At 37.1% G+C, this 20,055-nt stretch overlaps 1 protein-coding gene across 1 annotated transcript in view; it reads right to left on the reverse strand.

The window, feature by feature from the left end:
* LOC122734357 (aspartyl/asparaginyl beta-hydroxylase-like) overlaps window positions 1-20,055 on the reverse strand; it is a 182,034-nt gene that overhangs the window by 57,772 nt on the left and 104,207 nt on the right. The window contains exons 14-15 of the mRNA XM_043975119.1: window positions 9,072-9,222; window positions 3,803-3,939 (exon numbers count right to left, since the gene is read on the reverse strand). Coding sequence (XP_043831054.1) covers window positions 3,803-3,939; window positions 9,072-9,222 — 288 coding nt within the window. The remainder of the gene's footprint in view (window positions 1-3,802; window positions 3,940-9,071; window positions 9,223-20,055) is intronic.

A 20,055-nucleotide genomic window follows, 5' to 3' on the forward strand; every position in this document is an offset into this window, starting at 1 on the left:
TTAGAGATCTTAACCATGCTGCCTCTTTGCATAGGTGCTTAATTAATATGTATTTATTATTGAATTTAGGGAGGAGGCCTCAACAGCCCAATGCAGGATAAAATGCTACTGTTATGATTGGGTTTTTTATTAGTTTGAGGGCACAATAACTATACATGACAAAACTTGAAAAACATAATTATAAGTAGATTCAATTATGCATTATCTTCAAAGGATGAAAAGCTTTTTTTTTTTTAATAGCTATGATTCAACCAGTAGAAAGAATTCTTAGTGAGGAAATTACCTCTAAGAGTGTAGCTCAGTGATTGTTCTTCAATTTATAGTCTTAAAATAATACCTAGGGCACTGAGGTCAAATGGAATGATGATGATGATAAAAATATTTATATAGTGCCTGTTGTTGTTCAGTCATTTTTGATTCTTTTTGACCTCATTTGGGGTTTTCTTGGCAAAGATACCAGAGTGGTTTGCCATTTCCTTCTCCAGCTCATTTTATAGATGAGCAAACTGAGGCAAACATGGTTAAGTGACATGCCTAGGGTCAGTTAGTATCTGAGCCTGGATTTGAACTTAGGTCTTCCTGACTCCAGGCGGGATTCTCCATCCCCTGTGCCACCTAGTGGCCCTAAATAATGCCTACTATGAGCCAAGCAGTATGCTAAACTCTTTACAGTTATTGTGTCATTTAATCTTGCCCACAGACACAGAAACAGTATGTTCCATAGGTCAGACTTGAACCCATATTTTCCCAATTCCAAGGCCAGCTCTCTGTCCACTACACAACACATCAGCAATACCTGTAAGAAGGACGCATGCAGCTACACATGAAGCACTAAGAGAATCTTAAATGCCATCTAGTCTGACTCTCTCATCTTACAGATGAGGAAGCTGAGACACAGAAAAATTAATACCTGATAGCTGACTGGTATTAACTTTTTTTTTTTTGCAGGGCAATGGGGATTAAGTGACTTGCCCAGGGTCACACAGCTAGTAAGTGTCAAGTGTCTGAGGCCAGATTTGAACTCAGGTACTCCTGAATCCAAGGCCAGTGCTTTATCCACTGCGCCACCTAGCTGCCCCCTGGTATTAACTTTTTTCAGGTCTTTAAAATCTATTTAGTAAATGATTTCTTTTATGCCCTAAATAATACCCTCATAGCCTGAGGGAATTATGAAATCATTGACACAGTGTTAAAAGGGATTGCAGAAATCATTCATACAAATTTACTATAATACAATGTGCCAAAGTCTTTTTTGCAACATTACTGACATGGACAGTCAATGCCCTATTAATATGTGAACAATTTATTTCCACACTCCTAGCAGCGTGGATTTAAAGACAACAGCTAGGTGGTTCAGTGACTAGAATGCTGGACTTAGAATTAGCAAGATCTGTGTTCAAATCTGGCCTCAGACATTTACTAGTTGTGTACCCTGGGCAAGTCACTCAACCTCTGCCTGCTTCAGGTTCCTTCCTCATCTGTAAAATGGATATAATAATAGTAGCTACCTCTCAGGGTCATTTTGAGAATAAAATCAGATAATATTTACAAAGTGCTATGAAAACTTTAAAAAGCTATATAAATGCTCATTATTATTATTATTATTATTATTATTATTATTATTATTATTATTATTATTATTATTATTATGGCAGGTAGATGGTGCAAAGCATAGAGTGCAGGGCCAGGAATAAAGAAGAATAATCTTCAAAATGGTCAAAGGATATGCACAGGCAGTTTTCAGACGAAATCTAAGCTAGCTATAGCCCTATGAAAAAATGCTCCAGATCACTATTGATCAAAGAAATGCAAATTAAAAGCAATTCTGAGGTACCACCTCACACCTATCAAAGTGGCTAATATGATTTTTAAAAAAAGGAAAATGTTGGATGTTGAAGGGGATATGGTAAAGCTGGGATGCTAATCCACTGTTGGTGGAGTTGTGAACTGATCCAACCATTCTGGAGGGCAATTTGGAATTATGCCCAAAGGAATATAAAACTGTGCATATCTTTTGATTTCAGCAATACCACTGCTAGGTCTATATCCCAAAGGGATCATAAAAAGGGAAAAGGACCCACATGTACAAAATATTTATGCCAGCTCTTTTTGTGGTAGAAAAAAAACTGGATATTGAGGGGATGCCCATCAATTGGGAAATAGCTGAACAAGTAGTTGTGGTATAGGAAAAAAATAAAATACTGTGCCATAAGAAATGATGAGCTGGCAGATTTCAGAAATACATGGAAAGTTTTACATGAACTGATGCAAAGTGAAGTGAGCAGAACCAGGAGGACATTGTACATAGTAACAGCAACACTGTATGACGATCAATTATGAATGACTTAGCTCTTCTCAGCAACACAATGATCCAAAACAATTCCAAAAGATTCATGAAGGAAAATGCTATCCACATTCAGGAAAAGAACTGATGGAGTGTGAATGTAGATTAAAGCACACTATTTTCACTTTCATCTTTTTCATGGCTTATTTCCCCTCTTATATTCTGTTTCTTCTTTCACAACATGTCTAATATGGAAATATATTTTACATGATTGCATATATATAACTTATATCAAACTGCTTAACATTTTATGCAGGGGTGAGAGGAAGGAAGGAGGAAGAAAAATTTGGAAGCCAATTTTTTTAAAAGAATGTTAAAAATTGTCTTTATATGTAACTGGAAAAAATAAAAAACAGTATTTAAAAAAAGAATACTTATCAAATCTGGCCTTGGATACTTATTAGCTGTGTGAACCTGGGCAAGTTATCCCTGTCTGCCTCAGTTTCCTCATCTGTAAAATGATCTGGAGAAGGAAATGGCAAACCAATCCAGTATTTTACCAAGAAAATACCAAAGGGGTAATAAAGAGTCAGACATAACTGAAAAATGACTGATTGATTATTATTATTGAGAGAACATTAAATACTGTACTTTTTCTTGGAAAGGAAAAAGCAATTATAGTCCTTTTAAGGCTATGTGATACACTGGTGGCACAATTGATGGGACTGAAGTGTGCATAGACCATGTGTGAATATTTCCCTTCCATCTGCTGTGCTGTCTTTTTAAAGTCCATTAAATCCCTATAATCAAGATATGTGTACTTTGATGTTTGCATTTTTAGTTTTAAAAATAAATGCATCTTATGCAATAGTAAATAAACATCCTAACATTTTAACACCACAAAGTCAATATTGTGACATAATGTGTTGGATAACATTGAGATTCTGCAACTGAAATTGGGAAATTGACAGAAAGCAAAATCTTGGGAGGGGGGAAAGTAGGATAGAAGAGGAAATGGGCAATTAGCACAATTTCATATAAGAACAGAGCTTATTCCTTATATTTAGTATTAGAGACATTATAGCACATTCCAGAATTAATCTAAGAACTTCATTTCTTCAACAGCCTGTTCTGTGGACTTCTTTATCACCTCCCCGTCCTCCCACTCAGAAATCTTTTTTTCTGGGAGATCATTCTATCCCTGGAATTCAGACCTCAGAAGTATCCTCTGCCTCTTCTGTCTCTCCCTCTGATTATTGGATGGTTACCCAGAACCTCCATTTAAAGAGGTTACTCTGTCCAATATTGTCTACTTTCCTCCCCAACCCTCCTTCCCCCCCCCTTTTTTAAGCTTCCTTTTATATCTATAAGCTCTTAAAAGGGCAGGAACTCTTTCTTTTTGCTTAAATATGTATTCTCAGCACTAAGCACATAGTCAGGTCTTAATAAATGCTCGGTAACTGTCTGAATATTCACACAAAGTCATTTTTTGGTTGAGATAGAAAATCTTTTGTTTACCTCTTCATAAACCTTCTTAGCATTGTCATTGTCACCAATCAAGAGATAACCCACTCCAAGGTCATTCTTGAAAGAAGTATCATTGGGAAATAAGTGAACCAATTTCTGAAGTGTAACCAGGGAGCCTCTCATGTGACCTGGTTTGATGAAAACAGAAGAAAAGTATACTTTGGTATATTCAGTTTTTATAAATCATAAGAGATCATTCAATGAAACCTGAAGCCAGATAAAAGTTTTGACTAAAGACCACACAATCATAGAACTGGAGAATTGTAAGGGATTTCAATGGCCATTTAATCCCATCCATGTGAGGGAATCCCTACCACAACACACAACTACCATTTACAGAACTCAAAAGAAGATCCAAGCTAAAGTGGACTCTTTGCAACTGAAACCCATTGGAAGGGAAGATATTGTCCTGAGTACTTTACAAATATTATCTCATTTGATCCTCATAACAACCCAGGGAGACAGGTACATTATGATCCCCATAGTATAGTTGAAGAAACTGAGGTAGACAGAAATTAATTGACTTGCCCAGGATTACACAACTAGATTTGAGCTCAAATCTTCCTGAACTCCAGGTCCACTGCTCTGTGTTGCCCCTGAACCTTCTTTTCTCCAGGCTGAACACATTCAGTTCCTTTAACTAATGTCATATGTCAAATTAATAATAATAACAAGAACAGCAAGCATTTATATATGATTTAAGGTCTGCAAAGCACCTTACAAATATCTTGTTTTATCTTCACAGCTCTGGAAGGTAAGTGTTAATATTATCCTAATTTTACACATGATGAATCTGAGGCAGACAGAGGTTAAGTGACTTGTCCAGGTTCACACATTCAATAAATGTCTGAGAATGAATTTGAACTCAGGTCTTTTTAATGACCTTCTCTACTTTATCAACAATAACCACCCTCCACTATCACCATAATAAAATGTATAGATCTCTCTTAGGAAGTCCTCCTTGTTAAGTCTACATAGTTTTAATGACAATGCTTATTCTGAGGACATGGAAAAACAAAATGCCAATTATAGAAGATTTTAAGAAGTTCCCACCTCTGACACTTGTCTACATTTACATTTCAGGGTTTAATTTTATGCCATTTTCTTTTAAATTGCTAAAAAAACAAACAAACAGAACCCTTCAACATTTTTATAGCACATTTTCCCCTTTTGTTAGAAATTCATAGAAGGACAAAGTCTAGTCTATCTACTCCATGAACAAGTCACTGCAAAGCCTGAGAAAGCATTACTATTCTTAAGTCTACTTTGAACTGAAAGTTCAAATGTGTCCTCAGTTTCATGATGGTAAGAAATCAACCACTTAGGGAGCATGCCACATTTTCCAGTATTATATCACCCTCTGGTGGGCAACAGCACATACTACAAGACCTAAGTCAACATTCATGGCAACTCAATTTTATGTGTCCTTGATTCACTAATGCTAAAAGTGATTATTTTCTAGGAGTTTGGGGAGTTGCTTGTGGTTGTGCATGCTGTACATTTTTAAGAAGTGAATAGGATACAAGGAATCCTTTTTTCAAACAGTTATTCATCATGGTACTTAGGAAGATAAATAATGAGGTGGAAATGTAACAATGTTGTTTCCATGGAGAGAAAAACAGTACAAAAACATAAAAAGGTCTGAGTAAAACCTAATAGACTGTAGATTTTACATGAGCCCAGAGGATGCTGTGGCTGCCAAAAAGCTAATGCAACCCTCAGCCACATCAAGAGAAATATAATGTCAAGAATAAGGGAGGCAACAGTCCCACTGTACTCTGTTCCGGTCAGAGCACACCTGGATGACTACAGTGTGATTTGTTTATGTATCTGAAGATAGGAATCGATAAACTAGAATGCAACCTGAGGGAAGTGACCAGTGGGGTGCAAGATTTGGAAAACATCTAAAAGAAGGGACACCCAGGTGCCTTTCCAGGGATTTCTATTTTGATAACACTAAGAGAAATATAAGAAGTTAAGCTCTGAGATATAATGCAGTAGGTCTTCTGAAGGAAATGGGGAAAGATATGGCAGGAGAATTAGGTAGGGGCAAGAAACTATAAAATGGGAAGCTTAGGAAGGCATATAAAGGGTAATACATGGTAAAAGTAACCTCTAAGAAAAGTCCCTTTCAATCTTGGGATATTTTTTTTAGTGAGACAATTGGGGTTAAGTGACTTGCCCAGGGTCACACAGCTGGTAAGTGTTAAGTGTCTGAAGCTGGATTTGAACTCAGGTCCTCCTGACTCCAGGGCCGGTGCTTTATCCACTGTGCCACCAAGCTGCCCCTCAATCCTGGGATTTTAAAACTCTATCATCCTCATTAATGCCATCTGAAGAATAAGAGTTTTAAAAACTGATATATTTAGGTATGAAGGACAGTCATGAAAAATGAGATGAATTTAAAATCTTCTGGGTTGTGTGATCCTGCTCACACATGTGTGTGTATATGTGTATATATGTGTGTGTGTATGTATGTGTATGTATATATGTGATAAGTATGACTTTCTAGGCCACCTTTTACACAGCTTCTTTCCCATACGTAACCCTCCTGCAATATTTTTTCCTATTTCCTTCAAAAGGCATAGTGAATTCTTTCTTAGAGCTTAACTTCTTATATTTCAATATCTTAATGTTGTCAAAATAGAAACATCCCTGCAAAGGCACCCAAAACCAACCACTTACTTAACATTTTGTTGGTCCTGCATGAGAGGATGGCAAAACCCTCTGTCAGTCCCAAGGGTCTAGTTTGCTTTGATTTATATTTTAAAGGTAATATATAACATACAGAAATGCTGAATACAATAGTGGATGTTTTCCAAGACAATTCAGTTCAATGAACTCTTAGTTGCTTACTCCATGTTGGGCATGGTGCTAGGTGCCAGGAGCACAAAACAAGACACCCCTCTCCTATAATAACTTACAGTTTAACTGGGCTGGAGGGATGAAGGTAGGGAGGTACAACATGTCTACAAATAAGTATAACTCAAGGTAGAAAGTGAAAAGCGTAAAGGAAATATCCAGAAAAGTTTTCTGAGAATATTTAAGGAATGAGCAATCCTTTCCCTTTAGCTGTGATAATTCGGGAAGACTCCATGAGGAGATGACATCTTGTCTAGGTTTTAGCAGAAGAGGAAGATTTCAAAAGGCAAAGATATGTGTGTGGGGGGAGTTGGGGGTGGGCACTGCACGCACTGGACATAATCTCTGTAAATGCTTTGAGGAAAGTGAATACAGAATGAGCTCAAGGAGCAGTCAGTTGTCCAATTTGGACAGAAGATAGAATATGTGATGATAAAGTGAAATAAGTTTTGGAAACTAGTTTTTACTCAGACTTTCAAGAGCCTTAAATTCTAATGAAAGCATTTGTATTTTATCCTAGAGGCAAAAAGTATGTTGTGGTCAGAGGAGCACATTAGGACAAATATTTTGGCACTTAAATGAAGGATGGACAGAGAACTAACTCCATGCAGTTAGGGCCTGTGTCATATTTATCTTTGTATGGCCCTAAGTTAGGGACTTGGAAATAAGTGTCCGTTGCGCCAAACTGAAAGGGGAAGCTGATCACAGGAAGACCATTTAGAGGCAAGATGAGAAGTGACTGATCTAGAGAGGGGGCGGCATGAGTGGCTATGAGAGATAAGAGATAGAAATGGCTAGGAGAGCTAAACTAAGATATATCATATCTGTGAGAGACAGAAGAACACTCGATGGGACCTAGAAACTTTTTGGCTATAGGGCTTGGGTTTTGGCTATGGGCTATGGTTTTCAGCCCAGATGCCTGAGAAGATGGTAAAGCCATCAGCAGAAGGAGAAAGCTGAGAGGACCACAAGATCTTAGGGGAATGATGAAGTCTAAAAGGGCATTGGAAATGAGGAAATGAAACTCAGGGAAGAGATTGGAGCTGGATAATATAGACAAGAAAATAAGCAGCAGAGAGGTAATAACTGCAACTCTAGGAGAGAACAACAAAGGAGAAGAGTATAAAAGGGAGAAGAGGGCTAAAAATAAAACCTTGGGGGAACACCTGAACTTATATGACAATAAAAGTATACAAGAATTCTTTACTTTCTCAATATTTTGCAGTTTCTTATGTAGGTGGCACATGAATAGAACTCTGGGGATTAAATTAAGAAGACCTGAGTTCAGATCCAGTCTCAGACACTTAATCTATGACCTTTGGTTAATTCACTTAAACATTGTTTGCCTCAGCTTCCTCAACTGTAAAATGAGGATAATAATAGCACCTACCTTCCAGAGTTCATGAGGATCAAATGAAATATTTGTAAATCGCCTTGCAAACTTTAAAGTATTATTAGTATTACCACCACCACCACCACTACTAGTACTACTACTACTAGCTGTGAAATATTAGTCATGTTCCTTAACTTTAGGACTCTTAGGGGCCTCAGTTTCAGCATTTGTAAAATGGGGGTAATAGTATCCATAGTACTTTTTCCCTAATGTTCTTGAAAAGTTCAAACAAGTTAATGTAAGTAAAGCATCTTGCAAACCTTAAAGTACCATATGAATGATGATATATCACAACAATATATCATAACTCCTTCAGGTATATCATCCTTCAACCAAAAAAGCAACTAACAACTGTATGGCTTAGAACTGATTTTTTCCAGCTTATTGATAAGTACGTTACATATAATTAAATCAAAGACCTAGCTTAAATTAAGCTTAGATATTCTTGCTGCTTCCCCTTATCTGCATCTGTCAGAGTCTAGATAGGTTAGAGAGACCAGTAAATAGTATCTTCTTTTCCTCAATATGCTGAAAAACTGACCTCATGATTTAATTTTTTTTTTTTTTTTTGCGGGGCAATGAGGGTTAAGTGACTTGCCCAGGGTCACACAGCTAGTAAGTGTTGAACTCAAGTCCTCCTGAATCCAGGACCAGTGCTTTATCCACTGTGCCACCTAGCTGCCCCTGACCTCATGATTTTTAAAAATTATTTTCATGCAGTAGGGTTATTGTCTTCTTTTTTTGTAAAGATACTATAAGTCTGGAATTTTCTAATTTTTTAAACCTATTTATCACCTTCTTTCCACTTAATATGTGAACTCTTCTTATAAAGACTAGGACCGAGACATCAGTTTTGTAGGTGACCTTCATAAAATTAGCTAATCTACCCAAACTCAGTCATAAAACTGAAGCTTCTTAACTTCATCTCTATTTGACCTTCAGTTGCTTCCAAAGTCAGGCATTTCATGCTGACCTGATTTCCATTTTTTAATTTATTTATCTTACCTAAAAACTGCTGTCTGTCTGACTGCCGCTTCAGGCTGAGTTTTATCAGGTCAGCAGGGACATTTGGCAGGTCAGCTACCTCCTGGTAAGTTTCAATAGCTCTCCTGAGTACTTCATTGCTCCTCCTCTTCTCAGCCAAATCATCTTCACACTAAATGAAACCACAAAACTGTGTTAGCATCGCAGGATGAGCTCTGAGTTTATCACAGAGTCTTCATAAACAAAGATAATTGTCCATTATCATTAACTTTAGGTCATGCTTTAAAAGAATCTTTAGCAGATTACAGACTACCAATAAAGGGAGGGGGGGACAGGGGGGAACACAAAAGAAAGATGCAAAAACAAGCATCCTGTATTTTGTAGGGTAAAGTGATATGAAGTGAAATGAAATCATAAAATTGGGGATAACATAATTTGCAGTAACAGGTTGGGGTTTGCAAAGGTATCATGTGTGGGGAGGAATCAAATTCTTTGTTTCTTCTTTCAATTTGTATTTTTTCTCAGGCTGGCTTTATATTGATTTAGTGAACTGTATTTTTTAGGACATGTTTATCTCTTTTTTTTTTATGAGATATTTTATTTTTTCCGTTACATGTAAAGATAGTTCTCAACTTTTGTTTATACAAGCTTTACAATTTCAGATTTTTCTCCCTCCCTCCCCTCCCTCCCCCCTCCCCTAGACAGCAGGTAATCTGATATAGGTTATATCTATATATCTCTATACATATACATATAGATATATATATATATACACACATATATATACACATAATAACATTAATCCTATTTCTGCATTAATCCTGTTACAAGAGAAAGAATCAGAGCAGTGATGCAAAACCTCAAAATAGAAAAAAAAACACAACAGCACCCAAAACAAAAGAAATAATATGGTTCAATCAGCATCTATACTCCACAGTTCTTTCTTTCTTTTTTTTTCTTGGATTTGGAGATCCTCTTCTATCATGAGTTCCCTGGAACTCTTCTGTACCATTGCATTGGTGAGAAGAATATAGTCCATCACAGTAGGTCAACACTCAATGTTGATGATACTGTGTACAATGTTCTTCTGGTTCTGCTCATCTCACTCATCATCAGCTCATGCAAGACCCTCCGGGTTTCTCTGAACTCTTCCTGCTCATCATTTCTTACAGCACAATAGTATTCCATTGTATTCATATACCACAACTTGTCCAGCCATTCCCCAATTGATGGGCACCCCCTCAACTTCCAATTCCTTGCTACCACGTAAAGAGCAGCTATAAATATTTTTGTACATGTGGGTCCCTTTCCCCCTTCCATGATTTCTTTGGGCAAAAGACCTAAAAGTGGGATTGCTGGGTCAAAGGGTATGCACAGCTTTATCGCCCTTTGGGCATAATTCCAAATTGCTCTCCAGAATGGTTGGATCAGCTCACAGCTCCACCAACAATGCATTAGTGTTCCAATTTTCCCACAGCCTCTCCAGCATTTATTATCTTCCTTTTTTGTCATTTTAGCCAATCTGATAGGTGTCAGGTGGTACCTCAGAGTTGTTTTAATTTGCATCTCTCTAATCATTAGAGATTTAGAGCATTTTTTCATATGGGAATAGATAGCTTTGGTTTCTTCATCAGAAAACTGCCTGTTCATATCCTTTGACCATTTCTCAACTGGGGAATGACTTGGATTCTTATAAATTTGATTTAATTCCCTATATATTTTAGATATGAGGCCTTTATCAGAAGCACTGGCCTCAAAAATTGTTTCCCAGCTTTCTGCCTCCCTTCCAATTTTGGATGCATTGCTTCTGTTTGTACAAAAATTTTTTAATTTAATATAATCAAAATCATCCACTTTGCATTTTATAATATACTCTATCTCATGTTTGGTCAAAAGCTGTTCTCCTTTCCAAAGATCTGATAGGTACACTATTCCTTTCTCTCCTAATTTACCTATGGTATCACCTCTTATGTCTAAATCATGTATCCATTTTGACCTTATTTTAGTATAAGGTGTAAGATGTTGGTCTAAGCCTAATTTCTGCCATACTATCTTCCAGTTTTCCCAGCAGTTTTTGTCAAATACTGAGTTCCTATCCCAGAAGCTGGAGTCTTTGGGTTTATCAAACACTACATTACTAGTGTCATTTACTACTGCATTTCCTGAGCCTAGCCTATTCCATTGATCTACCACTCTATTTTTTAGCCAGTACCAGATAGTTTTGATGACTGCCGCTTTATAGTAAAGCTCCAGGTTTGGTACCGCTAACCCACCTTCCTGTGAATTTTTTTTCATTATTTCCCTGGATATTCTTGATTTTTTGTTTTTCCAGATGAATTTTGTTATTATTTTTTCTAGCTATATAAAATAATTTTTAGGTAGCCTGATTGGTATGGCACTGAATAAGTAAATTAATTTAGGCAGTATTGTCATTTTTACTATATTAGCTCTGCCTATCCATGAGCAATTGATATCTTTCCAATTATTTAGATCTGATTTGATTTGTGTGAAGAGTGTTTGGTAGTTGTGTTCATAGAGTTCCTGGGTTTGTCTTGGCAAGTAGACTCCCAAGTATTTTATATTACCTACCGTTACTTTAAATGGAATTTCTCTTTCGATCTCTTGCTGCTGGACTTTGTTGGTCATGTATAGAAATGCTGATGATTTATGTGGATTTATTTTATATCCTGCTACTTTGCTAAAGATGTTAATTGTTTCAAGTAATTTTTGACTTGATTCTCGAGGATTCCTTAAGTATACCATCATATCATCTGCAAAGAGTGATAGTTTTGTTTCCTCCTTGCCTATTCTAATTCCTTTAATTCCTTTCTTTTCTCTGATTGCTAAAGCTAACATTTCTAGAACAATATTAAATAATAGGGGTGATAATGGACATCCCTGTTTCACCCCTGATCTTATTGGGAAGGCCTCTAATTTATCTCCATTGCATATAATACTTGCTGATGGCTTTAGGTAGATACTGTTTATTATTCTAAGGAAAGCTCCCCCTATTCCTAAACTCTCTAGTGTTTTTATTAGGAATGGGTGCTGTACTTTGTCAAAAGCTTTCTCTGCATCTATTGAGATAATCATATGATTTTGGTTGGTTTTCTTATTGATGTGGTTGATTATGTTAATAGTTTTCCTAATGTTGAACCAGCCCTGCATTCCTGGTATAAATCCCACCTGGTCATAGTGTATTATCCTGGTGATCACTTGCTGTAATCTCCTTGCTAATATCTTATTTAAGATTTTAGCATCAATATTCATTAGGGAGATTGGTCTATAATTTTCTTTCTCTGTTTTTGCTTTGCCTGGTTTTGGTATCACCACCATATTTGTGTCATAAAACGAATTTGGTAGAACTCCTTCTTCACCTATTTTTCCAAATAATTTGTATAATATTGGAATTAATTGTTCTTTAAATGTTTGGTAAAATTCACCCGTAAACCCATCTGGCCCTGGGGATTTTTTCTTAGGGAGTTCATTAATAGCTTGTTCAATTTCTTTTTCTAATATGGGTTTATTTAAGGATTTTATTTCCTCTTCAGTTAACCTGGGCAGTTTGTATTTTTGTAAATATTCATCCATTTCATTTAGATTGTCAAATTTATTGGCATACAGTTGGGCAAAATATTTCCTAATTATTGCTTTAATTTCCACTTCATTGGTGGTAACATCACCCTTTTCATTTTTGATACTGGTAATTTGGTTTTCTTCTTTCTTTTTTTAAATCAAATTAACCAATATTTTATCTATTTTATTGTTTTTTTCATAAAACCAGCTCTTAGTTTTATTGATTAATTCTATAGTTGTTTTGCTTTCAATCTTATTGATTTCTCCTTTAATTTTCAGGATCTCTAATTTAGTGTCTAATTGGGGATTTCTAATTTGTTCTTTTTCTAGCTTTTTAAGTTGCATGCCCAATTCATTAATCTCCTCTTTCTCTTTTTTATTCATGTAAGCATTTAGAGCTATAAATTTTCCCCTAAGCACTGCTTTGGCTGCATCCCATAGATTTTGGTATGTTGTCTCATTATTGTCATTCTCTTGGATAAAGTTATTGATTGTTTCTATGATTTCTTGTTTGGCCCATTCATTCTTTAGAATGAAATTATTTAGTTTCCAATTGATTTTCATTCTACTTTTCCCTGGCTCTTTCTTACATGTAATTTTTATTGCATCATGATCTGAGAAGGATGCATTTACTATTTCTGCCTTTCTACATTTGACTATGATGTTTTTGTGCCCTAATACATGGTCAATTTTTGAAAATGTGCCATGTACTGCTGAGAAAAAGGTATATTCCTTTCTATCCCCATTCAATTTTCTCCAGACATCTATCATGTCTAACTTTTCTAGTAATCTATTCACCTCTTTCACTTCTTTCTTATTTATTTTTTGGCTAGATTTATCTAATTCTGAGAGGGGGAGATTCAGATCCCCCACTAGTATAGTAATACTATCTAATTCCTCTTGTAACTCATTTAACTTCTCCTCTAAGAACTTGGATGCTATACCACTTGGCGCATACATATTCAATATTGATATTACTTCATTATCTATAGTACCTTTAAGTAAGATGTAATTTCCTTCCTTATCTCTTTTAATGAGATCTATTTTTGCCTGCACTTTGTCTGAGATAAGGATTGCTACCCCTGCCTTTTTTACTTTAGCTGAGGCATAATATATTCTGCTCCAGCCTTTTACCTTTACTCTGTGTGTATCTCTCTGCTTCAAATGTGTTTCTTGTAAACAGCATATTGTAGGGTTCTGGTTTTTAATCCACTCTGCAATTCGCTTCCGTTTTATAGCAGAGTTCATCCCATTCACATTCACAGTTATTATTACTGACTGTCTATTCCCCTCCATTCTATTTACCCCCTTTGTACTTTTCCCCCCTTCTTTTACCCTATTCCTCCTCACCGACGTTTTACTTCTTACCCCTGCCTCCCCCAATCTGCCCTCCCTTTTTATCACCCCCCTCTCTTTTCTTTACCCTTTTCTCCCTTGCTTTTGTCCTCCCTTCTATCAGTCCCCCCCTTTCCCTTCCCCTTTTGTTTCCCTAAAGAATGAGTTAAGTTTCTTTATCCCAATGAACGGATATGTTATTCCCTCTTTGAGTCAAATCTAATGAGAATAGGGTTGAAACCATGTTCCCCCCTCCTTTCTTTCCCTCTATTATAATAGGTTTTTTTCCACCTCTTCATATGATATAATTCATCCCATTCCACCTCCCCTTTCCTCTCCTCCCCATAGACTCCCTTTTTATCCCCTTAATTCTTTTGTATCATCACATCAAAGACAATTTATATTTATACCCTCTATATAAAGTCCTTCTCTCTGCCCAAATACATTTACAGTTCTTAAGAGTTATGAGTATTATCTTCCTGTGTAGGGATATAAACAGTTTACCCTAATAGGGTAACTTTTTTTTTTCCCCTCTGTTTACCTTTTTAAACTTCTCTTGAGTCTTGTATGTTGAGATCAAATTTTCTATTCAGTTCTGGTCTTTTCACCAGGAAAGATTGAAAGTCCCCAATGTCATTAAATGTCCATCTTTTCCCCTGAAAGAAAATGCACATTTTTGCTGGGTAATAGATTCTCGGCTGCAATCCAATCTCCTTTGCCTTCCGGAATATCATATTCCAAGCCTTGCGGTCCTTTAATGTTGAAGCTGCCAGGTCCTGAGCAATCCTGACTGTGGCTCCATGATATTTAAATTGCTTCTTTCTGGCTGCTTGGAGTATTTTCTCCTTCACCTGATAATTCTGGAATTTGGCTACAATATTCCTTGGAGTTTTCCTTTTGGGGTCTCTTTCAGGAGGTGATCGATGGATTCTTTCAATGATGATTTTATCCTCTGATTCTATGATATCAGGGCAGTTCTCCTTAATAATTTCCTGGAATATGGTATCTAGATTCTTTTTCTGGTCATGGCTTTCAGGCAGTCCAATGATTCTCAAATTGTCTCTCCTCGATCTGTTTTCCAGATCAGTTGTCTTTCCAATGAGGTATTTCACATTTTCTTCTATTTTTTCATTTTTTTTATTCTGCTTGACTGATTCTTGGTGTCTCATGGATTCCTTATCTTCCAACTGTCCCACTTTAATTTTTAAGGCATTGTTTTCTTCAGTGAGATTATGCACCTTTTTTTCCATTTGGCTAAGTGAATTTTTTAAGGTATTGTTTTCTTCAGTGAGATTATGCACCTTTTTTTCCATTTGGCTAAGTGAATTTTTTAAGGTATTGTTTTCTTCAGTGAGATTATGCAGCTTTTTTTCCATTTGGCCAAATGAATTTTTTAAGGCTTTGTTTTCTTCAGCTTCCTTTTCTAAGCTGCTGATTCTTTTTTCATAGTTTTTTTGTTTTGCTTTCATTTCTCTCCCCATTTTTTCTTCTACCTCTTGCAATTGATTCTTAAAATCCTTTTTGAGCTCTTCCAGGAAGGCTTTTTGTTCTTGCGACCAATTCACCTTCCCTTGTGAGGCTTCAGATGTAGACAATTTGAGGCTATTGTCCTCATCTGAGTTTGTGTTGGCTTCTTCCCTATTGATACAGAAGCTCTCAATGGAGAGGGCTCTTTTTTGCTTCTTACTCATTATTGCAGCTTATTTATTTATTCTTTAAGTTGAGGTCTGCTCTGGGGGCACCAGGGTCCCTGTTCTGGGCTTCTTGTGCAGGGGTATAGGTGCTGTGTGGCCGAGCTTTTACTCTGAGGCCTTTATGGTGTGTGGAGATGCCCTGCCCTGCACTTCCTGTATGATTGTGCTCGGCCAGCCAGGCGCCAGATCCCGGCGTCTGATCCCGCCGTTCGTGGCCCTCTCGGCCGGTGCAGGTAAGTTTTTCCACTGTCCTTCTTGGCCACCAGATTTTTGAACCAGGTTCCGGGAGCCTCAGTTGTTCGGCTGTGGCCCGCAGCTCCTGCTGACTTGCCCCGACCCCCTCGGCGCTGGGCCTCCCTTTTGCCCGAGTCAGACTGACCTTTTCCTGAAGTCTTCTAAATTATCTCTGGTTGGAGGACTGTGTCTCTCTGTCTCTTTGCAGGTTCTGTAGTTTCAGAATCCGTCCAGAGGCTTGATTTAATGTTCGTTTTGAGGGAACAGAAGGAGAGCTCAGGCAGCTTGCTGCTTCCTCTCCGCCATCTTGGCTCCGCCCCCCTCATGTTTATCTCTTTGATGAAAAATATACTAATTAGAGGCTACAAAGTAAGACATCACAAGAGATAAGCTGCTTTTTTAGCAAAACCTCCTCTCCACCCACCCACTGCCCACCTCTCCTTGGTCCAGTCTTATGATTTCACTGGGGTGGGCAACTTGCTGGTGTGAAATCACCCTCTGTTGATGCAAAACCAAAATTCCTATATAATTTAAAATCTTAGAGAAGTGCTTGTTACACTGAGAGGGAAAGTAACTTGCCCATGGTCACATGGCCAGCATCTTTCTAATTCCAATATGTGTGTAAATAAATCTTCTCAGAAAAAATCGTCCTTAAGAGATGATCTAACTGACCTGCTTAGAGGTAGCTAGATGATGCTGTGTACCTGGGATCAGCAAGTCCTGAGTTCAAATCTGGCATCAGACATTTATTAGGTATATGACCGTGGCCAACTCACTTAAACTGTTTGCCTCAGTTTCCTCAACTGCAAAATGGGCACACCTACCCTGAAGGGTTGTTGTGAGGATCCAATGAGATAATATTTGTAAAGTGCTTAGCATAGTGACTGGCATGTAATACGTACTATATAAATGATTATTCCTTTCCCCTACCCCTTCCCCTTCCTGCTGATAAGACAATGAGGATGTTTCCTAAATCTCAGTAGAGATGTTTAGAGGCCTTCCCAAAAGAACAGAGATTAACAAATTCATCTGAAATGTGACTAATATAAAAATAAGTTTTCATCTAGGAAAATGTGGGTCGAATAGCAAGTGCTATGGGAACAGAAGTTTGGGGTTACTAATAAGGAATATCAAAAAAGTAAAGTTGGATAGTAAAAATGTGTCAAGTTGGTTTTTAGCAAAGTCCAGGGGATAGATTTACTCTGATCTTTGAAGATGGAAATAACCATAAAGGGGAGGACAGTTCATCTAATTATCATGGCTTAGTGGAAATCACCCCAAGAATTTTAGAACCCTTCTGTTCTAATTCTATTCCACAAAACAACTGTCTAGCATGTAATTTGGTCAGGTGGATGAATATACTTACCTGGATAACAAGATTTAAAGCCAGTAGGAGGAAGTGGCCTGTGCAAATGACCACTACTCTTTATTCTGACAAGTATAGCTCTCATTATAAATTCACAAATTAGCACAATTTATGAAACAGGTTTTGTTTTAATTGGGTCACCTTTAATCAATTCCCAGAACCTGATCAGCTGTGGGTGAACTACCAGTCAACCTGTCAATAAGCATTTATTAAGTGCTGACTATGTGCCAGTTTCTGTGGTAAGCACTGGGGATTCAAAGTAAGGCAAAAACAGTCCCTGCCCCCATGGAGCTGGCATCCTAATGGGCAAGGCAATACTAAATAAAGAGGCGTACAGAACATACATACAGAGTACATGGAGAGATGTTCTAGAAGCTGGAGGATCAAGTAAGGCAGTCTGCAGATGGGCATGTTTGTACTGAGTCTTGAAGGAAGTCAAGCAAGTTAAGACATGAAGGGGAGAGAATTCTATATATGTCTAGAGTCATAGACACAGAAGGGGAGGGTCATGGTTGAAATACAAGTGGGCCAGTGTAGCTGGATCAATGTGGAGGGAAGTAATGTATAAAAAGACAGGAAAGACAGGAAGGGATTAGGTGATAAAGAGCTTTGAATGCCAAATTCAGGCTTTTTTTTCAGTCACGTCTGATTCTTCATGACCCCATTTGGGGTCTTCTTGGCAAGGATACTAGAGTGGTGCATAATTTCCTTCTCTAACTCATTTTATAGATGAGGAAACTGAGGCAAAAAGGGTTAAGTGACTTTCCCAGGGTCACACAGCTACCAAGTGTCTGAGGCCAGATTTGAACTCATGAAGATTAAGTCTTCCTGACTCCACTCCACTCTGCTCTCTCCACTGCACTATCTAGCTGTGCCAAATGGAGCAGGGCTTCTTAAACGTTTTCTACTTGTGACCCCTTTTTCGGCCAAAAAATTTTTACACAACCACAGGTATGTAGGTATATAAAATAGGTATACATAACCTTTTACTGTTGCCAAAGTTTTTGCAACCCCCACATTCAGTTACCCATGTGGGATCCTGACCCACAGTTTAAGCGGCTAGGAAACAGAGGACATTATAGTTGATCTTGAAAGTATCAGAGAGCCAACAGAATTTCTTGGAGGGGGGCTGACATGGTCAGATTTATGATTTAGAAAAATAATTTTACTAGTTAAGTAGAAAATGGATTATAATGGGGAGAAATTTGAGGCAGGAAAACCAAATATGAAACTATTGCAATAGATGAGGCAAGAGATAAGTGCCTAAATTATGATGATGGCTGCGTGACAAAAGTTGTTATATAAGAAAGATGTTGTGAAGGTAGAAACAATGAGATTTGGCATCACCCAGTAAGACAGTTATCACAGAGGAAAAATAAGAGGACCCAGGACTGAGGCTTAAGGGATACCCCATGGTCAGCAAACATGATATGGATGAAAACCCAACAAAGGAGACAAAGAAGGAGAAGTTCAGACAGATAGGAGAAAGAGAGGGTTTAAGGGAAAGAGAATAAACAATTACAAAGTACCTACTATGTGCCAGGTACTGTGCTAAGCATTTTACAAATAGAGAACCAAGACGGAATTGTGTCACAAAATTCTTAGAGAAGAGAAAGTGATTAACATTATCACAGGCAACAAAGAGGTCAGGAACAATGAAGATTGAGTGAGATCACTGAAAACTTTGGAGGAATGACAAAATTAAGTTTCTACACCTACAAAGTGAAGATAAAACTCTGGTGCCATGACGACCTGCCCAAACTAAAGACATTTCAATAATCTTGATTCTGCAATAGCCTGCTCAATTCTGCCATCTTATCTATAGTAATGTTCATGTAAAGAAACCTGTTATAAGTTAGCCTTTCTTGAGATAAGCTATCATTTAATTAATTCAGTCTGAATAGAAAAAAAAAGTATATAATCCTTAAAATCTGAATTATACCTATTTCTTTTAACTTCCATCATTTTTTATAAACTATAATGTTCATATAATTTCAGGCCTCTGAAAAATAGACCAGCTTTATGAATAGTTCTTAATTTGTAAAAATCTACTGCTTGAAACTGATAAGACATTCACTTTGAAAAATAAGCTTAATAATGCTAAATTGATGTTATCAGTCTAAACCCTATTGATAAGAGGAATTGAACAGAATAGAGGTTATAATCTAAAACTAAGCATTTACATGAAAACTGATATTGTCTATAATTAGGTCATCCATTCACACTTCCCAGGGTGGTATATCATTATCTATCTCAAAAACTATTTCTATTAGAACATAAAATGAGGTAAGTGTATAATTTCTAATTCTTACTTGTAAATCTAGTATTCAAGGGATTTAACTAAGGTACTTTTCAGACTCATCTAAAGAATAAAAAAGTATTAGTATTGTTTGAGATCCCATGTTGCCCTTTGTCAAGTCCTTTTCTGAGCCCTTTATACAATTATTTTAAAGGGAAAAAAATCTACTAAGATAGCTCAATATGTGTTACAACCTACTAATGTGTAACATACTATAATTAGGAAATCCTTTTGTACCTGAGAAATGACAAACGATATCACAGGAGAGCCCATGATAAAGAGAACAGAATATTAATTCTACTTTCCCCCCAAAACTCTTCCAATAGATGATTTTCCTTCATGTGGTTCTCTTCTCAAAAGTGCTGAGCCTGGAGTTAGGAAGACTCATTCTCCTGAGGTCAAATCAGGCCTCAGACATTTACTAGCTGTGTGAGCTTGGGCATGTCACTTAACCCTGTTTATCCCAGTTTCCTCATCTGGAAAAAAAGAATTATGTGGAGA

This window comes from Dromiciops gliroides, chromosome 1 (assembly GCF_019393635.1).
Source record: "Dromiciops gliroides isolate mDroGli1 chromosome 1, mDroGli1.pri, whole genome shotgun sequence".
NCBI classification, from domain to species: Eukaryota; Metazoa; Chordata; class Mammalia; order Microbiotheria; family Microbiotheriidae; genus Dromiciops; species Dromiciops gliroides.